This window comes from Mercenaria mercenaria, chromosome 3 (assembly GCF_021730395.1).
Source record: "Mercenaria mercenaria strain notata chromosome 3, MADL_Memer_1, whole genome shotgun sequence".
NCBI classification, from domain to species: domain Eukaryota; kingdom Metazoa; phylum Mollusca; class Bivalvia; order Venerida; family Veneridae; genus Mercenaria; species Mercenaria mercenaria.
In genome coordinates, this window is record NC_069363.1 from 50,282,068 (window position 1) to 50,305,423 (window position 23,356).

General features: G+C 35.1%; 1 protein-coding gene across 1 annotated transcript in view; it reads left to right on the plus strand.

Annotated features, from left to right (window-relative positions):
• Nucleotides 1–23,356, plus strand: part of LOC123524871 (trichohyalin-like) — a 151,901-nt gene that overhangs the window by 117,750 nt on the left and 10,795 nt on the right. The window contains exons 47-49 of the mRNA XM_053539697.1: nucleotides 2,047–2,135; nucleotides 2,833–2,883; nucleotides 15,615–15,783. Of these exons, the coding sequence (XP_053395672.1) occupies nucleotides 2,047–2,135; nucleotides 2,833–2,883; nucleotides 15,615–15,783 (309 nt within the window). The remainder of the gene's footprint in view (nucleotides 1–2,046; nucleotides 2,136–2,832; nucleotides 2,884–15,614; nucleotides 15,784–23,356) is intronic.

Consider the following 23,356-nt stretch of genomic DNA (forward strand, 5'->3'; position numbering starts at 1 on the left):
TAATATTTTAATCAACAGTTGTTTGCATGCAAATACAGGAAATAAGATAGCCTTTTTATAAAATTGAGACGATAAAATGAGATCTTAATTGGAGAAGAAAAATTGCGAATTCGATTACAGTATTTCAATAAAAAAAATGTCTTAGCTGTTTCTTACGATCTATCATAAATAACGTTTGTAATACGTTTTTTTTTAAATGTCACGAGTGTGTTATTATTACGCATCACCGTTTCCTCTGCAAATGGTCTCGATGACAATTCGTAAAACAAACTTCAACTTTCTTCGTATTTTGGTCAATGTTTGGGTCGCTCGAAACCATGGATAACTCGAGCATTTTGCTCATCCCCTTGCGACCTCGAGCGAGCGGTGTTTCACTGTAGCTAAAATGGTAAAAAAGGCAAAAATTCAACACCTGATATTTGTGGGTTTTGAGGTCAGTGATATGAGGCATACTGAGACTAATCCTTACCATGCTGGACACTATTGATTCTACCTTTGCGACCAGTGTAGATCATGATCAGCCTGCATATCTGTGCAGTCTGATCAAGATCTGCAATGTTTGCCATTCAGTCAGTATCTTTTTAGCTCGACTATACGAAGTATAAGGAGAGCTATCCTACTCGCCCCGGCATCGGCGTCTTTCCGCGTCCCCACCTTGGTTAAAGTTTTGGTGCACTTTCTCTTTTTTCAACTTATCTCTGTAATTACTTGATGGATTTGATTCAAACTTGAAATACTTATTCCTCATCATCATCCACATCATCTGACATAAGGGCCGTAATTCTGGCACCAATATTTCATGAATTATCCCCCCTTTTCACTTAGATTTTCAGGTTAAAGTTTTGATGCACTTTCACTCTATCTCTGTTATTACTGAATGGATTTGATTCAAACTTAAAATAGTTGTTCAACATCATCACCCACATCATATGACACAAGGTGCATAACTGTGGCACCATTTTTTCCATGAATTATTCCCCCTTTTTACTTAGAATTTCAGGTTAAAGTTTTGGTGCACTTTCACTCTACTTCCGTTATTACTGAATGGATTTGATTCAAACTTAAATAGTTGTTCAGCATCATCCACCCACATCATATGACACAAGATGCATAACTCTGGCACAATTTTTCATGAATTATTCCCCTTTTTACTTAGAATTTAAGGTTAAAGTTTTATGCACTTTCACTCTATCTCTGTTATTACTGAATGGATCTGATTCAAACTTAAACAATTGTTCAACATCATCACCCACATCATATGACACAAGGTGCATAACTCTGGCACCATTTTTTTATGAATTATTCCCCCTTTTACTTAGAATTTCAGGTTAAAGTTTTGGTGCACTTTCACTCTACTTCCGTTATTACTGAATGGATTTGATTCAAACTTAAAATAGTTGTTCAGCATCATCACCCACATCATAGACACAAGATGCATAACTATGGCACAATTTTTCATGAATTATTCCCCTTTTTACTTAGAATTTTAGGTTAAAGTTTTGATGCACTTTCACTCTGTCTCTGTTATTACTGAATGGATTTGATTCAAACTTAAAACAGTTGTTCAACATCATCACCCACACCATATGACACAAGGTACATAACTCTGGCACCAATATTTAATGAATTATGCCCCTTTTTGCTTAGGATATACTTATATAGTGTTTTGAGAGATTTTATTTTTACCTCTCTTATTACTTTAAGTTGATATTTTTGACATAGACTCAGGCTATTGTGTAATATCTTCATCCACAACTGGAGTCATTAAACACTCCAGTGACAGCTCTAGTTTCCTCAGATGTGCCCAGTTTAACTATCCAACATCGAAATAGTCGAGCGCGCTGTCTCCTGTGACAGCTCTTGTTTGGTAAGCACCCCTTTTAACAGTTAATGGTACTGTCCAAATTTAAAGATTGACAAGTTCATTATAGAAATTTAGCAGGGAAGGGGTTAGGTAGTATTGCCGATACATTTGTATATGAATTTACAGAAGTTCTAGTAAATAGTGTTACATGGAAATTTAAAAGTTGTGTACATATTTATCAGGTTCAGATGTTCTGACACAGTTGGCTTCTATGAGAAAGCAACTACAGAGTGAAAGAAGGAGGGTAGAAAATGCGCTAGAAAACAGCAAGGTATCATCAAACAAAAATATTACCTTTCATTTTTTTCTGACTGTCATACAGTTTGTGAAATCATCAATGGCCAACTCTGTTTCAGTAACTATGTAATTAGCAGTACCAATGAAACTGTTTATATCTGTTGCTAAGTATTTGGTCTTAGAGAAAAATTTTGCATGTATTTAAAGGAGAAAGAACGCCTAAGTTAAAGTTGCTTTGATATAAAAGCCAATGCCGAGCCATTCATAATGCTAAATTAATATATATGGCTGTATTGAATTTAGAATAAATGACTTGCCATGTAGACATGAATACGAATATACTAGTATAAGAATTATATTCCTGTTTAGACTAGTATAATCAGCTGTTTTATTTTGCCAGTAACTATTACAGCATAATACCAGTTTGTTGGATTTGGAAGTAGATAAATATGATCATTTCTATATGAACTGCACCATGAGAAAACCAACATCGTGCATTTGTGACCAGCATGGATCCAGACCAGCCTGCACATCCGTGCACACTGGTTAGGATCCATGCTTTTCACTTTCAAAGCCTATTGCAATTAGATAAACCATTAGTGAACAGCATGGATCCTGACCTGACTGCGCAGATGTGCAGGCAGGTCTGGATCCATGCTGGTTGTAAATGCACTATGTTGGTTTCCTCATGGTGCAGTTCAGTTATGTTTATATCACTGCTGTTGTTTCAGAATGAGCCAGATGTGTTTGACCCTCGGATGGTACAGAGACCTCCACCGTTAGTTCATTACTTCTTTCTAGATTTTTAAGGATACATAATGAAATGTGAATAATGAATTTGATATATCATTTTTACTGCAATCAGACATCAGAACGGTGAGATTTGTGGGATAGATATTCTTAAACTTTACTTTTTTTCCTCACTTAAATTAAATTGAAAAACATATTTTTGATTTGGGTCACTTTGTGCACAGTCCAGTCTGTTAATAGCACTCACTCTCTAGAAGGAGAATATCATTGGCCTATGTTAGGTCATCTTTAGATTGTGTCTTTATTTTTGTGTATACTCACCCGCAGCGAAAAAAAAACTGGATAAATCATTAAAATTAAGAAGCCCCTAAAAGTTTTTGGCTGGGTAAATTTGTTCTTGCTTTTTCCCTCGTACCTTTCACTGTTTATTTAAGTAGCTGCTAAACAACTTTTTAAAAAAGACATACAAAAATGTAAAATTTAAGAAAGAATTTAAATTTAATTGGAATATCTTTTGATTGTCTTATGACTTTTTTTGGGGATGATTTTTAGAAAGGTAAAAATTTTAAAAAAGTTTAAAGAAAAAGTTAATTATTTTACCGTTTTTTTTTTCATGTTTCCCTTTTTTTTTATACTATTTTCTGTTTCAATTAAAAATAATGGGCGCTGTGGGAAAATGGCTGATTTCTGATAAGGCTGTTTTGCTTAGGTGAATGGTAAAATCAGGTGTAATTTTAGGTACTAGAAACCCTGTCTGCAAAACCTATGTAAGCAAGAAACTTCATAGGTTCTTCAAGTTGGAAATTAAGTTGAATTTGAAAAGAATTTCTTTGTGTTAGATGTAATGTATGTATGTTTTTAAAACTTTTATGGTTTTTTTAGCTCATTTTCCCTGTGACAAGGTGAGTTTTTGTGATAAAGCAGGTAAATTTTCCTTGTGACTCTCTAGAGGTTACATTTTTGTGGGATCTTTATGAAATTTGGTCAGAATGTTCATCTTGATGATATCTAGGTCAAGTTGAGTGGGTCACGTGCCGTCAAAAACTGGGCAATAGGTCAAAAAAATAGAAAATTTTGTGCCCTTTAGAGGCCATATTTTTCATAAATCTTCATGAATTTTGGTCGGTTTTCACCTGGTGATATCTAGGTCAAGTTCGAAACTGGGCCGTGGGATCAAAAAATAGGTATTAGGTCTAAAAATAGAAAAACCTTGTGCCCTCTCTAGAGGCCAATTTCTCAATGGATCTTCATAAAAAATTGGGTCAGAATGTCACCTTGGTATCTAGGTCAAGTTAAAAAAGGGTCACGTGGGATTAAAAAAGGTCAGTAGATCTAAAAATAGAAAACCCTTGTGACCTTCTAGGGCCCAACTTTTCATGAGATCTTCATGAATTTTGGTCGAATGTTCCCCTTTGATGATATCTAGGTAAGTTCGAATGGGTCTGTGGGGTCAAAAATAGGTCAGTAAGTCTAAAAATAGAAAAACTTTGTGCCCTCTCTAGGGCCCTTTTTTTGCTTTTGTTTTTTTAAAAAAAAATGATGAGTTATTGTATCATTGAGGGGGTTTGTCGGCGTCGGCGTGGCGTCTGCGTGGGGTTCCCGGGTTAAGTTTTATGTTTAGGTCGCTTTTCCCCTAAACTATAAAACCCTATTGTTTTTAAAAATTGGAATCTTTTTCACCATCTAAGCTGACCTGTATAGTAAAAAAACTAACTATCTTGTTTTTGCAAGTTTAGGGCCCCCTTTTGTATTTTGAAAATATCGATTTTTGGGTTTAAAGTTTTTTGTTTAGGTCAACTTTTCTCCTAAATATAAAAAATATGCTTTAAAAACTTGGATACTTGTTCACCGTCAAAGCGCCCCTGTTCATAAAAAAAAAAAATAACCCCCCCCTTTTGCTTTTTGCAAGATTTATTGCCCCTTTTGGGGCTTGAAAATCAGTTTTCTTGGTTAAGTTTTTTGTTTAGGTAGCTTTTATCCTAAACTACAAAGCTTTGTTTTTAAATTTGCAAATTTTTCCCATCAAAGTTGACCCTGTATAGCAAGAAAAATAACCGTCCTGCTTTTTGCAAGATTTATTGCCCCTTTTTGGATTTAAAAATATCGATTTCTTGGTTAAGTTTTATTTTTAGGTCAATTTTTCTTTTAAAAACTATCAAAGCTATTGCTTTGAAACTTGCACACTTGTTACCATCAAAAGTGCCTGTCAGCAAGCAAAAAAACTCCTCCTGCTTTTTGCAAAAATTTATTCCCCCTTTTGGATTTAGAAAATATTTTCTTGTTGAGTTTATGTTTAAGTAAACTTTTTCATAAACTATCAAAGCTATTCTTTAAAACTTGCAGCGTTTTCACCATCATAAGGGCCCACCGTACATCAAGAAAAAAAACTTATCCTGCTTTTTGCAGAATGATCCCCCTTTTTAGACTTAAAAAATTCGGGGTTGGACAATTTTTCTATTCCCCCCCAAAAAATCAGGGGGGCAGCCCCCGAAAGGGCGGTGCTCTTGTTTTCAAGGATCTTCATAAAAATTGGTCAAAATGTTCACTTGATGATATCAGGTATTTTGAAACTGGGTCAGTGCGGTCAAAAATAGGTCGTGGTCTAAAAAAAAAAAACTTGTGCCCTCTTAGAGGCCATTTTTTTCAATGGTTTTCTGAAAATTGGTCAGAATGTTTATTGAAAATGTTAGGTCTATTCGAAAAACTGGGTCCGTTGGGTTAAAAAAACTAGGTCAGTAGACAAAAAATAAAAAAAACCTTGTGACCTCGTAGAGGCCATATTTTTCATGGTTTCTGAATTTTTGGTCAGAATGTTCACCTTATTATCTGGTCAAGTTCAAAGGGTAGTGGGGTCAAAAACTAGGTCGAGGTCTAAAAAAGAAAAACCTTGGGGACCTCTCTGGGCCTATTTCTAAATGGATCTTCATGAAAATTGGTGAGAATGTTCATTTTGATAATATCGGTCGGTTTAAAAACTGGGTCATGTGTGGTCAAAAATAGGTCAGTAGGTTGAAAATAGAAAAACCTTGTGCCTCTCTAGGGCCATTTTTTTTCACGAGATTTCATGAAAATGGTGAGAATGTTCCCTTGATGATATCTAGGTCAACTTTAAAAGGGGGGTCACGTGCCTTCAAAAATAGGTCTTGGTCAATAATAAAAAAAAACCTTGTGACCTCTCTAGGGCCATTTTTTTAAAGGGATCTTCATGAAAATGGTCGGGAAATTTTTTATCTTGATGATATCTAGGTCACAGTGCTCAAAAACTAGGTCCTTGTAAAATAATAGAAATAACGCGTCATACTCGTTTAAAACCCGGGGTCTTGGGGATAGGTGGCGATTCAGGACCTCGGGTCTCTTGTTTGTTTTTGATTTAATTTCGTTTGAAAAATTTTTTTTCAAAGGTCCCCCTAGCCTTAGTTAGACTGTGAAAAATTTTGATAACAGTGTTGGTTTATACGGGTTTTAAATTTTTTTTTTGACCCCTGGACTAAACAAAAAATTTTTAAAGGGTAAATTTTAAATTACCCTGTAAAAAAAGGTATATTGTTTTTTTGCCGTTTGTGTTACTGGGAATTGTTTTGTCCGTTTCAGACTTGTAGGCTGGTAGCTTTTTTTTGCTGACCATTGAATGTAATTTTAAACTATTTTTCCCTATATAATGCGAGAGTTTTTTTTTATGTTAAATTCTAAAATCGAGATTATATCACAAAATTTATAGTAATATTTCATAAATCAAAAGCTTACTGGCATGAAGTATGTTCTCAGTAATTCAATTTTCATTTTGCTGAATTTTTTCCCCCCATTGTAAATTTTATTTCTTTAAAAATTTAAAATTTGCATAAAAAGTTACTAAAATGTTTTTTGAGTTTTAAAACATCAGCTTTTCAATGAAAGAATATTAAATGCTATGCTAAAGTTGCTATGCTGTGAAATCATTCCCTTTTTTATTCGTGGGGTAGATTTTTTTATTATTTGTTGAATTGTCATTTTTTTATTCGGGGTACTTATTTCTGGATTTCAATGTTGCTTTTTCCCAAATCAAAATCAGTTTTGGCGAGCGCGAAAACATCTTTCCCCTTTCATGGGACAGGATTGTCATGATAGCCTGCACATCGTGCGTTGATAGATTTCCTTTTTCCCATTCGTCAGTATCTTTTTGGTAAAACCCCTTTTAAAAATTTAAATGGTATTGTCCAAATTGAATATTAGTTCTTTTTAGAAATTTAGCTGGGTAAGGGTTAAAATTAGAAATCAGTATCTCAACAAATTGCCATATTGGCTGAAATGAAGAAGTTTTATGCTGATGAACTGAAATGTTTTCACAGTATTTTTAACATCGTAACACTAGAGTAGTCTGTCGGTTTGTCAGAAATTGCATAGCTTAAATGCTGAAAATGATTATGTGACCACTAAATACTAGCTGTATAAAATGTTTGCTTCAGTCATTCCATATTGATAAGGCCTTAATTCATGAACAATTGGTAAAAAGCCTGTTATTCTCCCCCTGTTTAACCTTTAGACTGCTGGTGGCAAATATTTCTGCCTTTGCAACCAGTGCAGACCAAGACCAGCCTGACTTCAGCAGGCTGATCAGGTTGCATGTTCGTTTCGCCAGAAAATTTTCAGAAAAAACCCCTAAAAGTAAAAAATTGGTGTTGTAAAATTGAAGATGGACCAGTCCCATTTAAAAATTTGAGGTAAAGGTTAGTCTAGATATTGAAATATTGAATATTGGCTTATGAAATCTAAAAGTATCGTGTCTTTTATCAAAGTTCTTTTAAATTTGAAATACTTGTTAGGTCAAATATTTTAGAGATTTGTATAATTAATTTCAAACCACTTCAAAAGGAAGAAGACTTTTCTTTTAGAAATATGTGTAGATAAGTGATGAATAAAAATACATGCTTTCTGGTGTATGCCTTTGTGGACAAGTTGATTTTTGAGAATGCGTAAAAAAGAATGTTCTTCCCCCGCCCAGAGCTAAACCCCCGGGGAAGCCAAATACACCAATTACGGGAAAATTTAATGGGCCCAAAATTAAAAAGGTAAACTTTTTTTGATGTAAATTTTGACATATTAAAATAATGATATTATTTCCATTTGTTTTTTTTAATAGCCGGATGAAAATGCTAGCCGTCTTGTTGAGTCATGTGTTTATTCCCCTTCTAGTTTGAAACTTAAAAGCATGTACATATTGGGACAAAGGAAAATTAGAAATTTTAAGTTTATTTAGCAACATTTTTGAACAGTAAATATTGTAATCCTCTCACTATGAACTGTTGTAGAAAATTTTTTTTTGAGTTTTGTCTTGAGTTGAAAATCTTGCCTTGATTTATCTGTTAAATTTATTATTTTGTTCAGTTCTTTAAAATAAGATGCCATGTAGAACCCGTTTTAGTGTTAACCGTTATTATTTTTTTGATGTTAAAGAAAAGTGAGAGCATTTTCACAAAACATGGCATTGGGGTTACCCTTAAATTTAAATTTTTGTAGCAAAGGGGATTTCTCAGTAACCATTTGATGTTTTTGGAACTTAAACAAGTTTTCCTAGTCATCAGACCTACTGAAATAACCAAGTTAGAGAACTCTTGTTTGAATTTAATGTAAATTATGGCCCTGTTTTGGCTTAGAAAATTTGGTTGAAATTTGTATTTAGTTTAAAGTTTCGTTGTCAATTAACTATCAGGCTGTATCAGTAACAGCTTTATGAATTGGACTTAAACTTAACACAATGTCATCAGATTTACTGAAATAAGCAAGTTAGATAACTCTTGATTGAATTTGATGTAAAATATGGCTCTTTTCAAATTAGCAAATTTGGTTAAAGATTACCAAGATGTGTCTCAGTAACAGCTTTATGTACAAATGAAATTTCACACAATGTTTCCCAGTCATCCCACCTATTAGATAACTCTTGATTGAATTAATGTAAACATAACCATTTTCGACTTAGAAAAATTGGTTTAAAGTCTTGCATGCAACTAACAGTCAACCTGTATCTAAGTAATGTAACACCTACATATATTGGATTGAAACTCCTAGCCATCAGACCTTCTCATAAAATGGATTAAGATAACTCTTGATTGATTTTTGGGTTTGGGTTGTTGGCCTTTTTCAATTTGGTTACATTTTGCAGCAATTTTTTTGTCAAGTTTTATATCAGTAAGAAAAAATAATATTGGACTTTAACTTCTACAAGGCATCCATCTCATCAAACTTTATTAAATGACCAAGTTAGGGAACTCATGATTGAAATAACAAAATTGAAGGCCCTTGTTCAACTAAAAAAATGTTGATAGCTAGCACTTTGTTTTACGTACGTTTTTTATGATTTTTGGGGGCTGCACCTGTTTTTTTTTAATCAATCCTTGAGTGATACTGATTCTCGACGACCCTTTCCCTAGTTGTTCCGAGGCTCCCGGGGCAAACAAAACCCCCGAAACTCAGCGGGCGCTTGGGTTTCGGAAAAAGGAGGGCCAGTCGTTTTTTTACGAGACTAAAATAGGGCTTGTACCTGTTTGCATAGTTTTGTCACCTCGCTTTAAATTATTGTAATTCAAATAAATAAACTAGTAGTACAATGATTTGGGCTGAGTGGAAAGAATGTTTGCATTTTAAAAAATGCATTTTTTTTCTTTTTCTGCTCCCGTTTTTGTTACTCAAAACCATTTTTTTTTGTTTATGCATTTTAAAAACTCAAATTAGTATGAGCAAAAGAGTTTTTTAAAAGTTTTTTTTACCGTTTTTGATTTTTTTTTTTTTTCTTCTTTAATTGTTACTTTTTAGATAAGTTTAAAAAATACATTTTCGTAGCCCTGCAGTTCTGAGGGTCCCGTTTGAATATGTAGAGCACTAGTAGTTTTTATTGTTTTTAGGGAAGGCAAGTATTCACGTGACCATTTGACAGAAGACTTTTGTTGAAGTTTTTCATCCCTACTTTGATAACATGTGGGAGTGGTCATTTTTTTGCGGAGAATGGTAAAATTGGTATAGAATCCCGAATGTTGGGTTAAAAAAGGGTTAAAATTTTCTGGTTTCAAATCATTGCCCCTCACCAATGTGCGTTTGGCCAATTGGTGGTGAATTCTTATGTGAGGAAAGCCTCCGTCTGCCTTACGGGAAGGGTTGGGGGTTTACCCCGGTGCCCGCCTTGATGAAAATAATTTTAAAAGAGGGGCACCTTGGGTCTTCCTCCACCAAAGCTGGAAAGACCTATATGACCTATAATTTTGGGCGTGTGACATTTTAAAAAACCCGCAAAGCAAAAAAAAAAAACTCATTTTTTTAAGGTCTTTGATGTCGAGTTCAGTGAAGTTTAGTACTTAGTAGAATTCATCTTTGTAATAAGATCATCTGTTACTACTGTGTTCAGTTGATGCTGAATCAAAGTTATATTGACCTGTGCTGCAACAGCATTATTTTTAAAATGGATTTTGTTATTCAGGCAACCGCCCCTCAAGTGCACCTCTGAACTTCAAATGTAGGTGTTAAAAAATGTAGCTTAAATTAGTCAATATTTCACCAAAGAATCATGGCACATTATAAAATTGAAGCTTTCACATGACCACCTTCGTGTATAAAATAAATACTTTTTTTAAAATTAAAAAGAAAAATTTTTTATTTTTATGCTTGTCACTCTCGTAATTTCTGTTACCCTATTTATGTAAGAGGGGGAAAAAAAAAAGCTTTTTTTTTTGTGGAAGTTTGCTATGCATGATGAAGAGGACTTGATTCTTTTCATGTGAAATCAAAACTATTTCAAGGAAAACTATACACAGTATTTCTGCAAATCGCCCAAGAGTAATAACGTTTGATTTTTTTTTTTGTCAAACCGCTTGCGGAAGTGAAAACATAGTCATAAAAATTGCTGTTGGTTTTTGTGGTGGTGCATCCCTTCAGATTTGTTTTTCCCGGGCCCTAACGGGCTGCTGGAGCGTTTGTTTTAATTCCGCATGAATGTTATGTCGTGAGACTGAGGTGCAAAAGCAGGCTCCCATCCAAAGGTCAAGGTCACAGTTTGGGGGTCAAGGTCATGTCAGATCTTTACGTTGTCTGGCCATAAATTTGATATGCATGTAGCAATTTGTTTTTTTGGCATGATGTTTCTGGGGGGATGGAGTGTCTTGCAAAAAAACCCCAGGTTTTTTATCTCAAAGGTTTCAAGGTCAGTTGGAGGTCAAAGGTCAGGTCAGATTTTGACAGCTGGCGGGCTCTACATGTTGCCTGTGGGCATCTAGTTACTGAAAGCATACAGATTTTCTATTTATTTTTTTCATGATTTAGTTCATTTGGGACCTAAATTTTTGTTGTTTTTGGAGACCTCACAAGAGACAAAATTAATGTTTTTGAAAATGGTGTATTGAACACAGGAATACAGCAACATAAAATTAACTATACTAGTTGATTCTGTTCTTGGTCTGAAATACTTCTGTTGCATATAGAACTCAACTCTATGTACTACAGTAGTAAGACAGTGTTTAGAGTAGAAATACACCTCGAAAGTAGTTTGCTTGTTAAGTCTTTAGAGTAGTTATACAGTGTGAATTTCTTTCTTCTTTTGCCCAGTCAAAGAGGAAAAAGAGGGAGATTACTGGAAAGATATTTGTGGTTGTTATTATGCCCCTGTTTTACGTTTGGGTATGGGGATTTAGGTTTGGAATTTTTTGTTGTAGGTTTAGGTTTTAAATTTTTTTTGTTGGGAAATTTAAAGGAAAAAAAATATTTTCGAGGGGGTTATGTTTTGATCAGATTTGGCCCCCGCCATGAGAAAAAACCCCATAGTGACTTTGCGACCGCTGGATCCAGATCAGCCCGACTCCGTTTCAGTCTGGTAGGATCCTGCGTTCGCTAACAGTTTCTCTTTTTTGCAATAGACTTTGAAAGCCCCAGATGGATCCTGCCAACTGGGCGGTAGCGGTGGTCTGGACAAAGGGTTGCAAACACAATATGTTTGGGTTTTTTCATGATGCGGTCAATTTTCTGTTTTATTGGGAAACATTCTGTGGGGTTTAAATTTAAAGGTACATTTGGAGTTTACCCATTTTAAAAATTTAGAAACAACACACAACAAAATTTAAAGTTTTCCATGTTATGAAAGAAAACTTTTTTTAAAATCCCGTTTGTTTCGTTATTAGTTGTTTGTTTTGTCTTGTTTTCTGTTCCCTAAAAAGGGATTTATTGTTATTCCTCTTGGTGGAATACGGAGGGGACATAAAAATGCCCCTGTCCATCCTTTAAATCTGTCTGTTTCCCCCGCAAAAACCCCAAATCTTATCCCGCAATTACACAAAAAGTATTCAAGTGGTTCATAAAACTTGCTTTGTGAAGGGGGCAATATTTGGTTATGCCGTAATGCTTACGCTGTATGTCAAAGGGCAAGGTCAATTTGAAGGTCAAGTAAAAATTGTTTCTGCTCCATAACTTTTTTAAGCTTTGATGGATTTCTTAATGTACACCAAACATACCCCCTGAAAGACAAGTTTAACAAAATTATTTTGTTGCGGTTAAAGGTCAAGGTCACTGTTTTAGTTCAAGTAAAATTTGTTTGCTCCATTTTATTAATTTCTTAAAGGATTTTTTATACAAAAAAGAAATGTTTCCCGTTGTTAACTGTGTTCCCCACATAATCCCTGTTTGTCGGTCAAAAGTCAAGGTCACTATTGAAAGGGCAAGTAAAAATTTTTTTTTCACCGGTAGAGGACTTTTGTTTCCCCGCAAAACTTGCACCTTGTTTTAATGTGTTTTTTTTAGTATTACTCCAAACAAAGTTTTTTATAAAAAGTGCTAATGAAAAAAATTTTTTAAGCAAGAAGCAGGCAATGTTGGTTGATAAGTTAAAGTATTTGAAAAATGAAACAAGAATTTTTAAGTTTTTTTGTTTTTTTTAATGATTATTATTTTGAACAGTATCTAAAATGCCAAGCTGCATTTATAATTAAATATTATGAACCAGTACTTAAAATGAAACAAGAGTGTCAAAGCCTTAAATTTAAAAAGGAAAAATCTGAATGGAAAGTTGCTTCTTTGTCAAAACTTCCCCCTGTATTGTTATAGTGTGATATATTATATTATTTCAAAAGGGTCCCCTTACTCCCTATTCATCAGAGGTTTGTCTACTTTTTCACCCTTTCACTCTGGGTGATATTTCTGCTTCCATATTTAAGGGTTTTTTAGAAAGAATGCAATATTTTCTTATTTTGGGGTGTTTTTTGAGAAAAATTTTTGTCTCCTCCCCCCCCCGGGGGGGACATTTGTTTTTGCCCTGCCGTCCATCCTTCTTCCGACCATCCTTCAGTCCGTAGGTCACACTTATGGAGGAGACGACCCCTATTGTTTTTGGGGTCACTCCGTCAAAGGTCAAGGTCACGGGCCTGAACATGGAAAACCATTTCCGATCAATAACTCCAGAACGACTTGACCCAGAATGTTGAAACTTCATAGTATGATTGGTTATGTAAAGTAGATGACCCCTGTTGATTTTGGGGTCACTCCGTCGAAGGTCAAGGTCACAGGGGCCTGAACATGGAAAACCATTTCCGATCAATAACTTGAGAACGACTTGACCCAGAATGCTGAAACTTCATAGGATGATTGGTCTTGCAGAGAAGATGACCCCTATTGATTTTGGGGTCACTCTGTTGAAGGTCAAGGTCACAGGGGCCTGAACATTGAAAACCATTTCCGGTCAGTAACTTGAGAACCATTTGACCCAGAATGTTGAAACTTAATAGGATGATTGGTCATGCAGAGTAGATGACCCCTATCGATTTTGGGGTCACTCTGTTAAAGGTCAAGGTCACAGGGTCCTGAACATCGAAAACCGTTTCCAATCAATAACTTGAAAACCTCTCGACCCAGAATGTTGAAACTTCATAGGATGATTGTTCCTGCAGAGTAAATGACCCATATTTGTTTTTTGGGTCACTCCTTAAAGGTCAAGGTCACAGGGGCCTGAACATAGATAACCATTTCTGATCAATAATTTGAGAACCTCTTGACCCAGAATGTTGAAACTTCATAGGATGATTCAACATGCAGAGTAGATGACCCCTATCGATTTTGGGGTCACTCTGTTAAAGGTCAAGGTCACAGGAGCCTGAACATGGAAAACAATTTCCAATCAATAACTTGAGAACCACTTGATCCAGAATGTTGAAACTTCATAGGATGATTGAACATGCAGAGTAGATGACCCCTATTGATTTTTGGGTCAGTCTATTAAAGGTCAAGGTCACAGGGGCCTGGTCATGTAAAATCATTTCTGGAAAATAACTTGAGAACCACTTGACCTAGAATGTTGAAACTTAATAGGATGATTGGACATGCAGAGTAGATGACCCCTATTTATTTTGGGGTCACTTGATCAAAGGTCAAGGTCACAGGAGCCTGAACAGTGACTTAAGAATCACTAGGCCAAGAGTTTTGAAACTTAGCGGGATGACTGGACATGCCAAGTAGATGATCCTTATTGCAGCCAACCATCAGTGTCTCTTTGACTTTTGCTTCTGACCCCTATTGACTTCTTGCCTATAGGACTTTGCATTTGGGGAGACATGCGCTTTTTTACAAAAGCAATTTCTAGTTTAGATCTGTGCACCACATATGTAATTGAGCAGTTTTGAGGGCATAGTAGAACATTTAGGTGATCATGTTTGTATGTTTGTGAAATGGGGGTTTTGGTGTACCAATGGAATTTTAAAGCTCTTTCTATAGGGGTAACATGAATTTAATTAATCGAATTGCATAAATTTGTTGTGTTAAAAAGTGTCTCAATGCTCTGTCCTTCCCTTAGATACTTACAAATCTTGAGGAGTCATCATGTACACTGATTATGATAGCTTCATGTGTACTGAAAGAGAGCATGTGAACGAGACACTTAGATAGTAAATGTTTAAAGTAGACAAGTTTTATTCGTTCGCAATAATTAAACAATATGAGCCTCGCCATGAGGAAACCAACATAGTGGGTTTGCGAACAGCATGGATCCAGACCAGCCTGCACATCCACGCAGTCTGGTCAGGATCCATGCTTTTCGCTTTCAAACCCTATTGGAATTAAAGAAACTGTTAGCGAACAGCATGGATCCTGCGCTGGTCTGGATCCCTGCTGTTCGCAAACCCACTATGTTGGTTTTCCCACGGCACGGCTCATATAAAAAAGATACATAAGCATGTACAAAGATCTATGAAATAAAACAGATGTGGAACTCTGACAGCAGTGTACTACCAACTCTCATTAAAGTAAAAATAATATATCATTTATTGGTGGACCTTTTCCACACTTTGCATCATAAGCATGTAGACATTCAGTAATTGATCAGGGTTATGTTCCATGAGAAAACAGAAAGCAGTTAGTTTTGATTCTGTGAAGTATTATTTCTTTGCAGCAAGTATAATATGTAAGTGTAAAGTAGAGGGAAAAATAGTACAAACAATTATGCTTTAAAGCTGACTTATATTATAAATTATCTACATAGCCAATGCACATATTACACTGGGTTTATTTGTGCTTTCTTTGCACTCTGCTCCACTTTTGTATACAGCTGATCAAGTGTTGGTTTTTGCCCAAATTTTGAGTTGCTGTTCATATTGGGATGCAAGATTTTTTTCTTATGTATTTTTTTTTTTGGTTTTTAAGTATTAAATTGCATATTTAACAAAAATTTCTCATTTTTTTTGTTTTTTATTTCACAAGATGTTTTATTGTTATCTTTGTAAGTTTATTTATGTACAGTTGTACTGCTTTGCTTCAAATTGCAAATTAGTGTAAGGTATATTTAGTATTAATCAGCTGTATGCATAATACTAACCATGCACCCTTCTTGTTTATGACAGATCCCTACGACCCCACGCCGTCCAACATGAGCTTCGGTCGTGGACGTGCTGGCAACATCAGTGCTAGGTCACAATTAGCATCAAACAGTCAATTCATAGGTTTGTCTATATGTGTAGTGTGTTACCTCCCTTTGTTATGAGTTTGTCCTTTTGTAGCATGTTGTCTCCCTTTGTTTTGAGCTTTGTCTGTTTGTAGCTTGTTACCTCCCTTGTGTTTTCTAGCATAATCACTGTCTTGTTTTTACATGTCAGATTTCTGAACTAATTTGGTGGTGGAATTTGTTTGTTAGCCCACTATCATCAGATGGTGGGCTATTCAAATCACTCTGCGTCCGTGGTCCGTCGTCCGTCCTTCCATCTGTTAACAATTCCTCATTATCGCATCTCCTCAGAAACTACCAGGGGGATTTTGACCAAACTTTGTCAGAATGATGTATTGGTACCCTAGTTGTGTCCCCCTGAAAATCAGACTGGTTCAACAATTTTTGAGTGAGTTATGGCCCTTTGTTTATTTCTATAATTTACATAGATTTATATAGGGAAAAACTTTAAAAATCTTCTTGTCCAAAACAACAGGGCCTAGGGCTTTGATATTTGGTATGAAGCATCATTTAGTGGTCCTCTACCAAGTTTGTTCAGATTATTTCCCTGGGGTCAAGTATGGCCCCGCCCCAGGGGTCACATGGTTTATATAGACTTATATAGGGAACTTTGAAAAACCTCTTGTCCAAAACCACAGGGTCTAGGGCTTTCATATTTTGTATGTGACATCATCTAGTGGTCTTCTACTAAGATAGTTCAGATTATCCCCCTAGGGTCAAATATGGCCCCGTCCCGGGGGTCACATGGTTTACATAGACTTATATAGGGGAAAACTTTGAAAATCTTCTTGTCCAAACCACAAAACCTGGGGCTTTGATATTTGTAATGTAGCATCATCTAGTGGTTCTCTACCAAGTTTGTTCAAATTATCCCCCTTGTGTCAAATATGGCCCCGCCCTGGGGGTCACATGGTTCATATAGACTTGTATAGGGAAAAGCTTTTAAAATCTTCTTGTCAATAACCTTTAACATTCAAATTTGGACCACATGTATGGTTTTGAGTGGCAAGATGAACCTTGACATGAGTTGACCTTGATTTTGACCTAGTGACCTACTTTCACATTTCTGTAGCTACAGCCTTCAGATTTGGACCACATGCATAGTTTTGTGCACCGAAAAAAAACTTTGACCTTGACATTGACCTAGTGACCTACTTTCACATTTTTGAAGGTACAGGCTTCAAATTTGGACCACATGCAAAGTTTCGTGTTCCGAAATGAAATTTGACCTTGATTTTGACCAAGTGACCTACTTTCACATTTCTCAAGCTACGGCTTTCAAATTTGGACCACATGCATAGTTTTGTATACCGAAACAAACTTTGACCTTGACATTGACCTAGTGACCTACTTTTACATTTTTGAAGGTACAGGCTTCAAATTTGGACCACATGCATAGTTCTGTGTTCCGAAATAAAATCTTGATCTTGATTTTGACCTAGTGACCTACTTTCACATTTCTCAAGCTACAGCCTTCAAATTTAGACCACTTGCATAGTTTTGTGTACTGAAATGAACTTTGACCTTTAGATTGACCTAGTGACCTACTTTCACATTTCTGTAGCTACAGGCTTCAAATTTAGACCACATGCATAGGATTGTGTACCAAAACAAACTTTGATCTTGACATTGACCTATTGACCTACTTCCACATTTTTGAAGGTATAGTGCATATTTTCTGACCTGGCGAAGATATTTTTAGTACAGACTTTACCATTAAAAACAATAGGTAACTTGTGCATATCGGATTTATTCGTACGGAATGAAACCAAATCTAACGATGTAGCCGATTACCCTAAACTAAATGATAGAATGGCCCATTTATGACCTTCCTATAAATATCTCCGCCAGGTGAGAAAATATGCACTATACAGGCTTCAAATTTGGACCACATGCATAGATGTGTGTTCTGAAATGAAATTTGACCTTGATTTTGACCTAGTGTCCTACTTTCACATTTCTCAAGCTACAGCCTTCAAATTTGGACCACTTTCATAGTTTTGTGTACCGAAATAAACTTTGACCTTAAGATTGACCTAGTGACCTACTTTCAAATTTCTCAAACTACAGCCTTCAAACTTGATGCACATGCATAGTTTTGTGTACAAAGAACTTTGTACTTGAAATTGATCTAGTGACCTTCTTTCACATTTCTCAAGCTACAGCTTTCAAATTTGGACCACATGCACAGTGTTGTGTATGGAAATGAAATTTGACTTTGAGCTAGTCAGTAAGTCTTGAAATTTGGAACACTCAAAAATGGCACATTGGTGGGCGCCAAGATCACTCTGTGATCTCTTGTTATCAGTTTATATTCATATTTATAGGCTTAATGGAAAACAGTTGTATGCTGTAACTGTTTAAGTTATTCTTTTAAAGGACAGTTTTCCATTCAGCCCTGGATCTAAGGTTATAAAGCAGAGTTTGAATACCAGTTTCAAAAGTAAGCATCTGATTGGATGATTCTTAGCTCAGGTTTGATAATGACCAATAGCGTTCTGAGACTGGAAACTCGAGATTTATAACCATGAAATCCAAGCATGCATCATTTCCTTTCTCTCTTAATGCTACATTCAGAACTCTCTGATGATTATTCAATGTTTTGTATTTATTTTAATCATTTTATTGTTGCAGTCTAGCCATTGATTGAAACATTTGTTGCAGTGTTTTGATTTAAGTTCAAATTGTGAAGGAGTTTTTGAATTGAATGGTTGTTGCATGATAACTTAAAAAAAATTGTTTTGATGGCCGTTTACAATTACAGAAATGATAGAGTTTTTGAAATTAATATGTTTAGTAAATAAGATTTCTTCAGTTTTCTTTTGAACAATTCTGAAAAATAAACAGACTATTAATAGATGTTTTTACATTGCTTATATCAGTTTGTAAAAAGTTTACTTCGTCCTCTTTATAGATTAACAGTAGATACAGTAGCATCCTAATTAACAGTGACAGTATATTATAGGACTTAACTGCAAACTTTGTTAACCAATTAGTTTTTGTAGTCTAAAGAGTTTTTATCTATGATTCAAATTAATTTGTGGAATCTGTAGGAAGAATTTTGAATGAACTAACATCAATACCATATACATTCTTGTTTAATTGACTTGTAAAACCTTCATTGGACACAGCTGCCACTGTTTAATGCTGATGTAATAACAGTAGCGTGTAGTTTCTTTTATTTATGCTGCACAGGAACTATTTTAATGTTTGTATCATTATATTGTGAAATCATTAATATCATGGAATTTAGAGATCACCTCAGTAGTTTTTTTCCAATGATCAAAATTCCTATTCACTTTTATCTTCAAAAGATGAAATCATAGATTTGAATATAATCCTCATGTAATAGACATTTTTAAACCACAAAATTTCAAGCTCACAAAATGAAATGATTTCACAGTATCTTATATAATTCAAATGAGCCGCACCATGAGAAAACCAACATAGTGGCTTTGTGACCAGCATGGATCCAGACTGGCCTGCGCTGTCTGGTCAGGATCTATGCTGTTTGCTAACAGTTTCTCTAATTGCAATAGGCTTTGAAAGCGAACAGCATGGATCCTGGTCTGCAAAGCACTATGTTGGTTTTCTCATGGTGTGGCTCAAATATATGTTCTTAGAATGATGACAGTTATTAGTTAGCAAAAACCCCACTGAATTTAATAGTTTTAAAGCCTTAGAAATTTGTACCTGCAGTAGTTTTAGTTTCATAATTATACTAGATGGGTAAATCTTAGAACATTTTACATTAAACATAACTCCCCTCAAATCGTACCCAACGGACATGAGCTATCACAATATAACGTTACCATAATGTTAAGTATCATAATATAATACGAACAACATTTCAATGAATAATAGTTTAATTTGTTGTAAGCGACTTGGTTGTCAACTGTACATGTACAAAACATTCGTATATAATCATCATAAATATAAATACAACATTATGCATATTATTCGAAAATAAATTGACGAATATTTTTCATTTCACTCATAATATTAAGTTAACTATAATCAACAGGTTATTTTATGTACCCAATGAAAATAATACCATGAAATTACATTCACTTCTTGTATACACTGAACCGATTTTAAAAATCCAAGTTATTTTCTATATAGCTAATCGACATACAATTATCGTGCCTCGAAATCCGTTCAGTGTATAATATTTATATACAAAGTAAAACACGCACATTTAAAGTATTAAAACTTAATATTAAAAATTTTCTACGGACATGTTGACAGTCGAGTGACCAAGCGCTGAAGTGAACTAACCACTCCGCAATGTGAGAAAATCGTGCTCAACAGAGCGCGAAATAGCGCCCCGCAGTGGTCCGTCAGGAACAATACGAGGGGAAACAATTCTTTTCTAATTCACTACGTTTAAGCGAAAAGAATTATATTCCCCTCAAATCGTACCCAACGGACATGAGCTATCACAATATAACGTTACCATAATGTTAAGTATCATAATATAATACGAACAACATTTCAATGAATAATAGTTTAATTTGTTGTAAGCGACTTGGTTGTCAACTGAACCTAAAGAACGGGAAAACCTAGGTTAAATAGACTAGAGATATATAATACTTAATTCAAGAATTAATGATCTACTTGCTTAAATGTGATGTACGTGTTCCTTAAAAACATAAAACATGACAACACAATAGATCTACTAAATAATTCAAATGTTCATAAGCCCAGACATTGCGAAACAATAAGACGTTCCTCCAAATTGTCTTTAACATAACCGTCCTTTGCTTGTTCGCTGGTCCAACGACCATGTCTTTTAAAAATTCTGTCCTTAACACCCTTGTTTGCAGCGGCGGTGGCGCCACCTGAACGTAATGAATGTAAACAAAATTTTGATATGTCTATAACATGTGGAGCAAGAGCATTTTTAAAAATATCCCTCAAGGTACTGTAGGACATAGGCTTGTTAACTTTCCTGCACTTAAAACCTGTTTTTGTAGCACTCAAATTGCAAAATATAAAATTATCTGAATTCTCTTCGAAATTTGCCCATTCAAGATATTTTAAAGTGTTTATAACTGGACACAAGGATGTTCCTGTTTTAGCAATAATGCTCCATGCACCGTCTCTGTATTGATCTGTCTTACTAGATTCAATAAATATTTCCAAATGAGTATCGTGAAAAACTAAATCATTTCTTTTTATTTTCAACAGTTCAGAACTTCTTAAAAATCCAGCGAATGATAACAATAAAGCACATATTGTTCTCTGAGACATAATATTACCATGCGTATATAAACTCTTATAAACTGAAGAAAGAAGATCTACGGTTACAGGCTCTTTCTTTACGACAGGCCTAGATAGTAAACGCTTTGCTGCCTGTAATACATTATAAACTAATGAAGAATTAGTAGGAGAACTTAAACCATTAATTTCGTGAACCCACTTTATAGCGTAATAAGATTGTTCAATCGGTTTTGCCGAAGAAGCACTTTGCATTAATGAAGTTAGATAAATGGATACCGGTAATGCCCTGGCGGGCAAAATGTCCCCACTACCAAGACTATTTGAAAAAGCCCACTTTTTCCATCTATTAAACGCACTGTTGTAACCTTTACGCATACTATCAGCTCTGGAGTGCTGTAATATCTCAGGCAGTAGGGTCACTTTGTCCGCCAGAACATCCGGCAATGCTTCAATTTCGTTCTTGTGACACTGTAAAAATAAACGTGTTACATAATTTTAAATTATATGTTTCAACATTTTTCTAGTAACTTAATATTGTACATTATGGTACATGTATATAAAATCAACCGTTACGATATAAGTAACCTTTAACATTGTAACAAAACAGTTATAGCTTAACACCGAAACAAAAGATGTCTATAACATAAGAAAAAGATTCACTATTTTTCTATTTCTTATTTGATTAAATTTGCAAACTTTTATAATTTATTTTAATGTATAAATGACAAAACCAGCAGTGTACTAAGTCTATTATCAAACTGTTCTCATGGCTGCAAAGCCAAGCTATTCTCATGGCTGCAAAGCCAGGCTATTCTCATGGCTGCAAAGCCAAAATATGATCACGGCTGCAAAATCAGGCTATTATCATGGCTGCAAAGCCAGTCGATACCATTTTCAACAATACAACCTTTTTAAGAGAAAGGGGGATAAATCGTAATTGTTAAGTAACTTGTTATTCCAGAATTAATTCCCCGTATTATAACTAAACCGGATAGCCAGCATATTAAAGCACAAATCTTTATTCCCGAAAATTCCTTTGCCATTTTTACAACAGTTATAAAATTCCTTTTTTGTTGGCAAATACGTCCATGCAAGAATATGGTTCGTAAAAACCCCATTTGGACATAAAATTGGCCAGTAATTAGCAGATGTCCAGTGGGGAATAATAAGAACACCTTGAACTTTGTCTGTCACCATTTTCTTAAGTACTCTATGAACTAATGATATAGGTGGAACAAAAAGTCCGAACTTTTCGGACCAATCTTCTGTGAATGCGTCTATACCGCTTGAATTAATATTCCAAAATCTAGAATAAAAAACTGGCAATTTAGCATTGTGATCGGAAGCAAACCAGTCAACTTCTAGCGGGCCCCATTTACTCTGTACTAAATCCAAAATGGTATAAGAAATACCCCAGTCATCAAAGTCGCAAATATTAGAAAGAAAATCTGCTTTTTCGTTCTCTGACCTAGGTATCCATTCAATATCAATGATAGTCGAATTATTTACGCAAAATTTGTATATGTCTAAAGCTATAGTCTGCAAATCGTAAACCATCGAACCTTTGCCTACGATTTTGCTCACTGACTGGTTGTCTGTAAACCATTTAACTCTTTGATACCGTAGCAAATGATCTAAAGATTTCAAAACTCTGTAAACTGCCATGAGTTCTCTCCATGTGGAGGACCGTAAAGACTCCACCGGTGACCACACACCGTGGGCTACATTATTATATGCACTTACTTCGTAACCACCGTAAGCTAGAGAGCTTGCATCTGAATAAACAATTTTTGTAGAAGAAAAACAATCAAAAAGCTTTCTAGAATTCAAATGAAGTAACTCTGTTTTCCAGAATTCTAACTGGTCTTTACTCTCTGGAGACAATTTTACATAATAATCCCAGTGAGGGACTGTAGCTATGTCCATACTAACAAATCTGGTCATAATTTGAGAAATTTTACCTATGACGATAGACATTGAAATCACTTGACCAACAAAACTAGCCAGCGATCGAACATGGACTCTGCTATGTTTCACAATGCTATGTGACAAATTATCCAATGTCTTTAGACATTTGTCAATTCTAGTTTGAGGTACGGATATCATTCCATATACCAAATCAATATCATTTCCTAGGAATTGTAAATGCTGTACTGGTACCCAAATACATTTTTCTGACTTGGGAACAAACCCTGAAAGAATGAGGTCCTGTTTGACTGAAACCCCAAGAGATAAAGTACGTTCATAACTAGAATCGCACCCAAAACCATCGTCTAGAAACATAAGTACTTTTTTACCTTCTGCTCTCCACTTTGAAATTAATGGTCTTGTAACCTTGCTGAATATAT